Raw genomic sequence first — 11,109 nt, 5'->3', positions numbered from 1 at the left:
TGTCAAAGTTTGTAGAATACTCTGAAGACTTTGGATACAGAAGAATATCCAAGAAAGATTCATTCATCAGCTTTGGGGTCGAACTTTCCAAGTTGATCACGATTATTGAGAATAAAACACGTGCAACCAAATATATGAAGAAAGTTGAGGGAAGGCTTTCTGTTATGGAAGAGTTCGTAAGCTTTATTCTTGAATCTTTTAACGATCAGCGACCGGCTTTGAGTGAAACAAACAGTATTGACAGTTTCAGCCCAGAAACAAGTAGTATTGACAACTTCTCTTCATCTAGTGCTTTCTTCTTCTGAACAATGTTGTCAAACAATTTCGAATTCTTGCTTAGACGTTCTTCTTCAAACTTTTTCTTCTCTTTATCAAACTTAGCTCGTTCTAAGATGAAAACTTGTTCAGAATCTGATATTTGTTTTGAAAGTAATGAGGTATTCAGCTTTAATGTTTTAATTTTGCTTTCAAAAACTTTCCTTTCAGCATCAAATCTCTTTTCAGCTTCTATTATCTTATCCTTCTCCTTTTCCAATAATTTCCTTCCAGCAACAAATCTTTTCTCAGCTTCTAACAACTCATCATCCTTCTTTCTTTGAACATTCCTTTCAGCATTCAGTTCATTTTCAGCTTTACGGATTTTATCTACCAGTTCTTGCTTTATTTTGTTCGAATTTATCACTTCTTCATCTGACTCTTTTCTATCAGAATCTAAAGTCTTTTCAAGTTTACAAATCCTCAATATGAAATTGTTTTCATTTTATTCTATAGATTTTTTATACCCTTGTTTTAACCCTTTAATATATTCCAAGTTAGCATGATTATCACAAAACAATTTCCAATATTTTTCTTTTTGATCTTTCAAACAAATTTCCAATTCAAAAACCTTTTCTTTCAGATCTTTATTTTTGCTCTCAATTAAAGATGCCATTTAAAAATCAAGATTGATCAAACAAAGAATCTATGCAGTTCAAGAAATTGACCAAAGAAATTCTTTCCAAAAATATCTCAAAATCTCACACAGATCAAGAATTCACACTTCGCAAAATTTTCCAAAAATTCACAAATTATTCAAATTGAGAATACCAACAATAACAGTCAAAAATGAAATTGAATTAATATTCCAAAACAATCTCCTTGAAATCCAATCTGGTCAAAAACTCAAACAGTCAACTTTGATAATTGACAATGTGTAGAAAAATAAGACTATGACCAAGTTAGATGATACACGGACAAAAAAATGACCAAGATAAGATGAACTCAGACAAAGCTATGAACAAGTTAGGATGAACCTTTGACAAGGTTGTAGCCTATTAAACACAATCAATCAATCACCTTATGAACAAACCTGGACATGCTTTCATACGGATTAGGAAAAACTCGGTTAAGGCTGGATTGTGAGTTGGACATAAAACACAAACTACTTGGTCAATCCGGATAAGCTAGTATCCGGGGAAGGTTCAAATCAGGTTAACATGTGACCGAGACATGATGGAGTTCTGACAAGGTAGTGTCCGAGGTAACCCACAATCCGGTTGAAGTTATGATAGATGAAGATACAATCCGGACGAGCTTTTGACCGAGGAAGTTCAATCCGGACGAGTCTGTGTCCGAGAAAAGAGCAATCCGAACAAGGTGTCAAGCGATTTAGGTGGAAATCATATGTGTCCGGGAAATACTGTGTCCGAATAAGAGGTTGTCCGAGGAAGGGTTCAAATTTAACAAGACAGTGACCGAGGAGAATTGAGCTCGGACAAGGCAGTGTCCGAGGAAGGATGAGTCCGATTGATGAGGTGACCGAGAAAGGTCAATCTGACTAAGCCTATGTCCGAGAAATGTTCAAATCGGACAGGCTGTTGAGCGAGATATATGGAACTTGGACAATGCAGTGTCCGAGGAAGGTGCAAACCTGGTTGCTGTAGCTGAGAAAGGTTGAATCTGGACAGGCTTGTGTCCTAGGAAGGCTGAGTCCGGTTACCAGCTTGACCGAGAAGTGTTCAAAACAGGTTAAGTCTATGACCGATTCAAGAGAACAAGAGGCTGAGCTCGGTCAAGATTATGTGCGAGGATGGCAAAAACCAGTCAAAGAACTAACAAACAATCAAGTCTTATACATTTCTTCAATCTAAAATACAAATCTTCAATAATTTATACTTAAGAATGGATCAAAATCCAAAAAATTATGAGCTTTGACCAAGAACACAAAGTTTTTCAAAAATCACAAATCTTTTCAAATCTTTAATATCAATGATCAAATCACAAATTCGAAAGAATAACAATGATTCATAATGTAAAAACGCACACAATGGTCATCATTTTAACAATCAAACACCAAAAAATTAAAGATTTGAGAAAAATTTTATGAAAAAATGTGAAGAACACTCAAGAAAACACTTTGATGAATCTTAAAAAAATACAAATTTCCAAAAAATTGTGCAACTTTTTATGATTTTTTCAATTAAATTCACTGCAAATCCGCTCTAATACCAATTGTTTGTCCCAATCTTCAATCAATCTTCAATCTACATTCAAGAACACTATATATGGCACTATTCAAGAATATGATACTTGAGAGAAAAAGTCAAACAGCCAAAGGTCTTGCTTATTTCTCTAAGCTCAATATTACAAGTAATGACTCAATTAAGCTCCTAACCATCTACTAACTACAAAACTAAACCTATTTATAGGTCAAACAAAAATACAAAAATCAAAATCAAATACAAGAAATACAAAGTCAATCTTTCAAGGATGAATACAATAAATATCTAAAATTCAACCCTAACATTCTCCCCCTTTGGATTCGGGCTTGAAAGAATTTGTACACTTTGAATCCCTTTTGAATCTTTGAAGCTTTAAGCATTTGTAAGACTTCTTGAAATCTTCAAGACAGTTGTCTAAGATTCTCCCCCTCTCTTCATATTCTTCAAATAATCTTCCCTTGAAAACATCTTCCAAACATTCTCCCCCTTGAATGTAGATCAAAACAATCTTTTCTTTTCACAATGAAGAACTAAAACAACAACAGTCTTAAGAAATAATCTTCAAGAAATGATCTTCAAAGAACTTCTTCAGATAATATTCCTAACATTCTCTCTTTTAAGAATCAAATATTCTTTCCCGAAAACAAAGTTCAACAAAATAGATATAACATTCTTCCCCACTAGAAATCTCTTTCAGTAAACTTCTGTGAAGATGAGATCTTCACATTCAACTCCCTCTCGAACATTGTAGCACAAGAATAATATTCAGCAATAAGCAACGATCGTCACATTCACTCCTTGAATCTTTAACACATTCTTGATCTTCAGAATTGACGAAGAAATTTTCATTCATTATATATTACTCTCCCTTATGATGAAATGAGAAGCATTTGCATCATACATCAGAATAAATGAAACTTGAACGTATGCCGTCAATTCGTAAAATTTAAAGCAAATCTTTTCAAATCCGCTTATATAATCTTTTCATATATGAAGATTAGAGAAATAACCAAATTCAACATATGAATTTGTTTTCAATCTTATAAAATATTGGCCTGTGAATATAACAAATATATTCAATACAACGAATTTTCTTCATATATGAGACTTTTTAAGGTTCATCTCACCAGGACCTCCATTAAATCATTGATGGCTTATAAAGAGCATATCTATGAATGTTATAGCAAAACAACAAATATTTTGCAAAATTTGTGTAGTGTAAAATGATAAAGAAACAAATGCTTCAAATTAGGCTCAAAAAGATAAACAGTGTGGACTACACAAATTTATCATACTCAATTCGTGATCAAAAAGACTTGAAGGGGGGGGGGGGACATATATCCTTCTTTTTCAATATCAATTTTCTCCAAATGAGAAACTGATAGATTATGAGCTGCATTCTCCAAGTATTATTGAAACAATCTTTTAAGAGATAACTGAGTAGCTGGTTGGGTTGTGACAAGAATTGGTCTGGACTTTGCCTTTTTCAATATTAGACTCCAAAGAATTGAGAACTAATAGATTTTGTGGTTTGCCCGAATTATAAAGGATAAAACAGGATTACTTTAATCTTTTAATTTTGACACATGAATTATTTTAGATCACAACAACTACTCCTCTCATTTTCATTTTAGGCTATGCACACAAACCCATTTTGCATAAGCTCACTCAGATATGGATGTCCTCTTAGGTAGGTCTGTCGGTTCTAAAATTCCATAGAGGTAGTTCTATGAAGATATCAGTCCCTCCTAAAATTAACAATGTAAGCTCATTTGATCACAAATGGTTGATCAAAATATTATTGCAAATAAGCTCAAATGATCAGATAAAATTAATCAAGAAAAATACAGTGATAAAGCACAATCAACAAGGAATGATGTACAATTCAGTTTATTCAAAATATGTGGGAGAAAAGAATGAAGATCTGTAAGTACAAGTTTACAGATTCAGACAATCAAAAAATAAAGAATTTTGTATCAATCAAAGAAAAAAATATTTCAGAAAACAACTTTGAATACAAACGAGTGTATTATCACCGAAAATGATTTTCATTTAAGAGACGTGATAATAACAATTTAAAAAATAGCTGAAACAGGTATCGGAATTATGTACGAAGAGAAATTACGCAAGTAAAATCTCAAGAATTATCTGATCAGAAATGATACTCGTTATCAAAAACTCTTCAGATTCCAAAAACATTTATGAAAATCCTTTCTACAACTCCCCCTAGAAAATAGATTTAAGTAATTTTCTTTTCAGCTCAAAAACCAAACAAGAAAACATTTCAGCTCGAGTCTTAAACTGACTTGTTCAGAAGCCATATTTCAGAAAGTTTACAAACTCCCCCTGCATCAGTGCATCATATAGAAGATATTTCGTATCAACATGGCATATGACACACCTGCAAAACAAATCAAGTAGACTTTGGTACCCAGACAAACTTGGATCCTACTTTGTTAGTATTGGGCTGGGGAATATTGTAACTTCCAAACCATCTGTTCCTATCAAATGTATTCTTTTTAGCACTTTTAACAAGTTGATCAGATAAGCAGTAAGAACCATACCAATTATTATCATACTTGTTAAATCCATTCCAGCTGTTCTCATAGTTATTGTCTCCATATCATCTGTTGAAACTTTTCTTATTTACAAAGTCATTAGTTCTGCAGGTTGAGCACAAGATTCTTCTATTTCTAAGATTGATCAATTGATTAGTGGATCTCATAATGCAAGGAAGAACAGTGTCAGTAACAACAGATATATGAGACTCAACTGAATCAGCTTTATTGACCCAAACTTGTTTAGCTTTTGAAAGATTATTGGGTGATCCAATGACATACCCTTGATAAAACTGATTTGAAGAACGAGACTTGTTCTTAGAAACAGTTGATTTAGGGATGCTTGAATGACTATTGGATTTAACACTAGAAGAGTCATTTTACACTAAGATTGAGAACCAATTGAGCTTTTAGCACTTGAAAAGTCTTTTACTTTCTTGAGTAACCGGTCTCTCTCATCAGCAACTAAATCATATTTCTTTTTAAGTTCAGCTCTCATGTTCAATTCAGTAACAAGTTATGTCTCTAGATCAGACAATTTCTTTGTAGATTCCAAAAACTTACCTTCCAATTCCTTCTTCAGCTTTTCAAAATCTTTTCTTTTTTTCTCAAACTCCTTCATCTCTTCATTTAAACTTTTCTTTTCATTTTCAGAAGCAATGTCAAGCCATTTCTTCTTCTCTATAAGCTCTTTGGCAATTGCAGCATTTTTCTTAGCAGTGTTTTTCTTCTCAGAAGCAAACACTTTCTTCTCTTCATCTAGTGCTTTCTTCTTCTGAACAATGTTATCAAACAATTCCATATTCTTGCTTAGACATTCTTCTTCAAACTCTTTCTTCTCTTTATCAAACTTGGCTCGTTCCAAGATGATAACTTGTTCAAAATCTGATATTTGTTTTGAAGGTAATGAGATATTCAACTATAATGTTTTAATTTTGGTTTCAAAAACTTTTCTTTCAACATCAAAATCTCTTCTCAGCTTCTATTATATTATCCTTCTCTTTTTCCAATAATTTTCTTTCAGCAACAAATCTCTTCTCAGCTTCTAACAACTCATCATCCTTCTTTCTTTGAACATTCCATTCAACATTTAGTTCATTTTCCGGTTTACGGATTTTATCTACCAGTTCTTGCTTTATTTTGTTCGAATTTATCACTTCTTCATCTGACTCTTTTCTTTCAGAATCTAAAGTCTTTTCAAGTTTACGAATCCTAAATATGAAATTGTTTTCATTTCCAAGTTAGCATGATTATCACAAAACACATTCCAATATTTTTCTTTTTGATCTTTCAAACAAATTTCCAATTCAAAAACTTTTCCTTTCATATCTTTATTTTCGCTCTCAATTAATGATGCCATTTAAAAATCAAGATTGATCAAACAAAGAATCTGTGCAGTTCAAGAAATTGACCAAAGAAATGCTTTCCAAAAATATCTCAAAAATCTCACACAGATCAAGAATTCACACTTCGCAAAATCTTCCAAAAATTCACAAATAATTCAAATTGAGAATACCGACAATAACAGTCAAAAATGAAACTGAATTAATATTCCAAAACAATCTCCTGGAAATACAATTTGGTCAAAAATTCAAACAGTCAACTTTGATAATTGACAGTATGTAGAAAATCGAGACTATGACCAAGTTAGATGATACACAAGCAAAACAGTGACCAAGCTAAGATGAACTCGGACAAAGCTATGAACAAGTTAGGATGAACCTTGGACAAGGTTATAGCCTATTAAACACAATCAATCAATCACCTTATGAACAAATCCGGACATGCTTTCATACAGATTAGGAGAAGCTCGATCAAGGCTGGATTGTGAGTTGGACATGAATCACAAACTAGTTGGTCAATCCAGACAAGCCAGCGTCCGGGGAAGGTTCAAATCAGATTAACCTGTGATCGAGAAATGATGGATCTCGGACAAGGCAATGTCTGAGGTAAGACACAATCTGGTTGAAGTTATGACAGATGAAGAGACAATCAGAACGAGCTTATGGCCGAGGAAGATCAATCCGAACGAGTCTGTGTCCGAGAAAAGAGTAATCCGGACGAGGTGTCAAGCGATTTAGGTGGAAATCAAATGTGTCCGAGAAAAACTGTGTCTGGATAAGAGGTTGTCCGAGAAAGGATTCAAATTTAACAACACAATGACCAAGGAGACTTGAGCTCGTACAAGGCAGTGTCCGAGGAAGGATGAGTCCGGTTGATGAGGTGACTGAGAAAAGTCAATCCGGCTAAGCCTATGTCCGAGAAATGTTCAAATCGGACAAGCTGTTGAGAGAGATAAATGGAACTCGGACAATGCAGTGTCCAAGGAAGGTGCAAACCTAGTTGCTGTAGCCGAGAAAGGTTGAATCCGAACAGACCTGTGTCCAAGGAATGTTGAGTCAGGTTACCTACTTGACCGAGAAGTGTTCAAAACGGGTTAAGTCTGTGATCGATTTAGAAGAACAAGAGGTATGTGCGAGGAAGGCAAAAACCAGTCAAAGAACTAACAAACAATCAAGTCTTATACATTTCTTCTATCTAAAACACAAATCTTCAATAATTTATACTAAAAAATGGATCAAAATCCAAAATTTTATGAGTTTTGACCTAGAACACAAAGTTTTTCAAAAATTACAAATCGTTTCAAATCTTTAATATCAATGATCAAATCACAAAATCGAAAGAATAACAATGATTCACGATGTAAAAACGCACACAATGATCATCATTTTAACAATCAAAAACCAAAAAATTAAAGATTTGAGAAGAATTTTATCAAAAAATGTGAAGAACACTTTGATGAATCTTATATAAAAAAAAGAATTTCCAGAAAATTGTATAAATTTTTATGATTTCTTCAATCAAATTCACTGCAAATCCGCTTTGATACTAATTGTTTGTCCCAATCTTCATTCAAGAACACTATGAATGGCACTATTCAAGAATATGATACTTAAGAGAAAAAGTCAAACAGTCAAAAACGATTCGAGGATGAAAAATATCGTTTTCTAGGTTCTCTCATTTTTCGCACTCAAATCAACCACCAAACATCTTTTAATTTGCCATATTCAAGTACAATATTGAATTTGATTGTTGTATCCTCTAGGCAAACGCCAATTCTACAGCAAAATTTTGTCTTAGGACACCATTGTAGTGGAGGCCTCAATCCGTTTCAATTTTACGAATAATCAACAAATTCAAGTAAGATTTATGGATTCATATGATTGTTATTGTTTCATAGATTTGTACAAGAATTGTTCATTTTTTTGTAAATTTATTTACCTCAATATAATACATCTTTCTATTTATGATTGATTATTCCTAACATAGTCATCCATCACCAACCTCGAACACCAAGCTCACACCACCGTCTCGGGCAACCAAGAACCTCCATCTCTTCCCTTCGAACTCAGATCCAGAACCCACAACCAGATTCCATGAAACTACACCAGAGACGTAAAGGACGACGACAATGGTTGAGTACATGGAGACAATGGTGGGAATGGATCACAAGATATGCAACCCTCATGAAATGTTTCTGCTTTTGTTCCACAGTGCTCACTATAGGAACCCCTCCCCCTCGTCGGTTCCTTGTCATGATGCTTCTGCTTCTCCTCACGGTTCTTGATGATGGTGAAAAAACTTGATCTAATCATGGTTTTTAATGTTCATGTTCTTGGTTAATGGATGATTGAAAAAATAAGAAAAAAAAAGTTTCCTTTTGAAACCGTTTGAGAAGAGGAAAAAAGTGTTTTTTTCATTAAAAAAAACATGCAATGTGACGTTATATTTTAATGACAAAAAATTAAACTTTCCATTTTGCCCTTTAGCTTAATGGAAAAATTCTACATTAGGGTAAGGGAACAAATCCAAAAAAAAATTGTATAGATGAAGGGTTATTATGGAATAAATAAAGATAAAGGACCAAATCCATAATAAATGACAAACTTTAAACACCAAATTTGTAGTCTACTCTTAATTTTATTAGACAAAAATTTATTACATTAAAACTTAATTTTTATGATACTTATTAATAAATTCTTTTAATAATTGTCAAATAAAAATGTTGATATTTTATGTTGTTTGGGCAAACAAACTGTACATTTATCACAACCTCAACCTTCTAAATTTATAGTAACATAATGACATTAACGAATTTGTTTATACAAATATAACGTTATTATTTCTATAAATTTAAAAATCTTGTTAATTAAATACTCTATCAAAATGTTTGTTACTTTTTAACATATCAATTTTGCTGTAACCGAAGTCTCCTCTTTGAAAACATTTAGGACCCTAAACTGTATGCAAAATAATAATAATAATGATAATAATAAAATGGTTGTCGATAAAACTGAACGATTAAGAATCATCAAGATACAAACAAAATCACTGAAATTCTATCAAATGATAAAGCTGTTCTAATATGTACAAAGTCATTATTGCTAAACAGATCTCTTTTTTTTTTTTTTTTATCAAACTTCAGAAATATTGTAACGTCACTGCTGAAATGGATAGGTCTGGAAGAAGACCAGAGGCCATGAAGGACCAGAGATGAGATTATGAAGGACAAGAGGCAATGGTTCGACCAGAGGCAATGGTTGGATCAGAGGCCATGAAGGACCAGAGGCCATGAAGGACCAAACCTTTGAAACCCACATATCTGGGCATAACATTAATTAACCTCAAAATATGGGATATTGATTTCTAGAAAAACATCGAAATATCCGTTCTATTTTAGTGATAAAACCACCCAAAACACAATTCCAAATCGGATATAATGGATTTTTACTTACAACCCAAATTATGTAACCAAAAGAATACGRGACAAGACTATATATATAAGCTACTATTTACCCAAAAGCAAGATCGATATCTTCAAGTTCCCCGATAAATCTTCAAGTTAGATAACGGGTTCTTTCTATTTATCCGTCTTCTTTCCTGAGAAAGGTTGCCACTTAAATGGTAAGCAAACGCTTAGTGAGTTAAATAGTTAAGCATTACATATCAATATCGCACATGATTATAAACATACATGTTGGTCCCATAAGGGTCTACAAGAATAGAAACAATTTGTAGAAGGGGGAGGATGAATACAAACACAGTATTTTCAAATTTAAAATATATATTGATAGAGAAGATCAATACAGATTTTACAAGACTGTTTGCGAAAAGATAAGGTAAAGAAAACATATCTAAACAATCTTTGGTTACACACAGATCTTTAGCAAATACAAAAAAAGAGATTGCTAAAAGGAAGATCATTTACTTAAGCTAGAAGATGCTTGAAATAAGAAGAGGATAGCAGATAGATGAGCGCACTCTGCATGGAGAAGAAACACTTCTATTTATACCCAGTGCATTAAATGAACATTTAACGCAATATGGTAGGTTTAGAGTGCGTGTCAAGCCTTAAGAGGAAGGCTTGTCCTTTGCTACAGTGAATAGTACAAAAGCACTATTTTTGAGCAGACATCTTTGCCTAAAGTCGGTGGACAAAGAGTCGACTAATCGGCTCCGTACCGTACTAACTTTTGCAAGGGTATGGGTTTGTCCTTTGTGTGCATAAGGACAAGACAACAACAATCGTACTAAGCAAGCTTCCTTTGATCGCTGAATGCTGGAATGACCTGAAGGTCTCATCAACTTTCGCTGAAGCTAGAGCAGTCTTCACACATATGTAGTCAGACTTGTAATCATTGAATACCGCTTCAAATCACGTACTCACTAGTCACTAATCTTCAGTTTCAGTCTTCGATGTTCGCTGAAGGTTCTTTGGTGTGAGTGTTGTCTTCTTGAAGTATTGCTGTCTCTGATGTATTTACAATGCAAGTTCTTCAGCGATCACTGAACATACTCAGTGATGATCGCTGGAACTGAAAATACAGAAACACAAATACAACGTGAAAGGGAAAATGGATTATCATCAAATCACTGAGAGAAAGGATCAACAATCTCCCCCTATTTGATGATAACAAGATAACATAAAGAAAGTTATCTTATCAAATAATAGTAACGAAAAGTTACATATAACGTACATGTCCCTTTTTACTATTTTGGGATCTTTTTCA

General features: G+C 33.4%; 1 protein-coding gene across 1 annotated transcript in view; it reads right to left on the bottom strand.

Annotated features, from left to right (window-relative positions):
- Nucleotides 1-205: 205 nt before the first annotated feature.
- Nucleotides 206-11,109, bottom strand: part of LOC112500455 (arginine and glutamate-rich protein 1-like) — a 26,330-nt gene continuing 15,426 nt past the window's right edge. Inside the window, exon 2 of the mRNA XM_025103980.1 lies at nucleotides 206-718. Coding sequence (XP_024959748.1) covers nucleotides 206-718 — 513 coding nt within the window. The remainder of the gene's footprint in view (nucleotides 719-11,109) is intronic.

Source organism: Cynara cardunculus (genome assembly GCF_001531365.2).
Source record: "Cynara cardunculus var. scolymus isolate 2C chromosome LG 1, CcrdV1, whole genome shotgun sequence".
Taxonomy (NCBI): Eukaryota; Viridiplantae; Streptophyta; class Magnoliopsida; order Asterales; family Asteraceae; genus Cynara; species Cynara cardunculus.
Note: the sequence above shows the minus strand (reverse complement) of the source record. Positions and strands in the feature narration are given on the sequence as shown.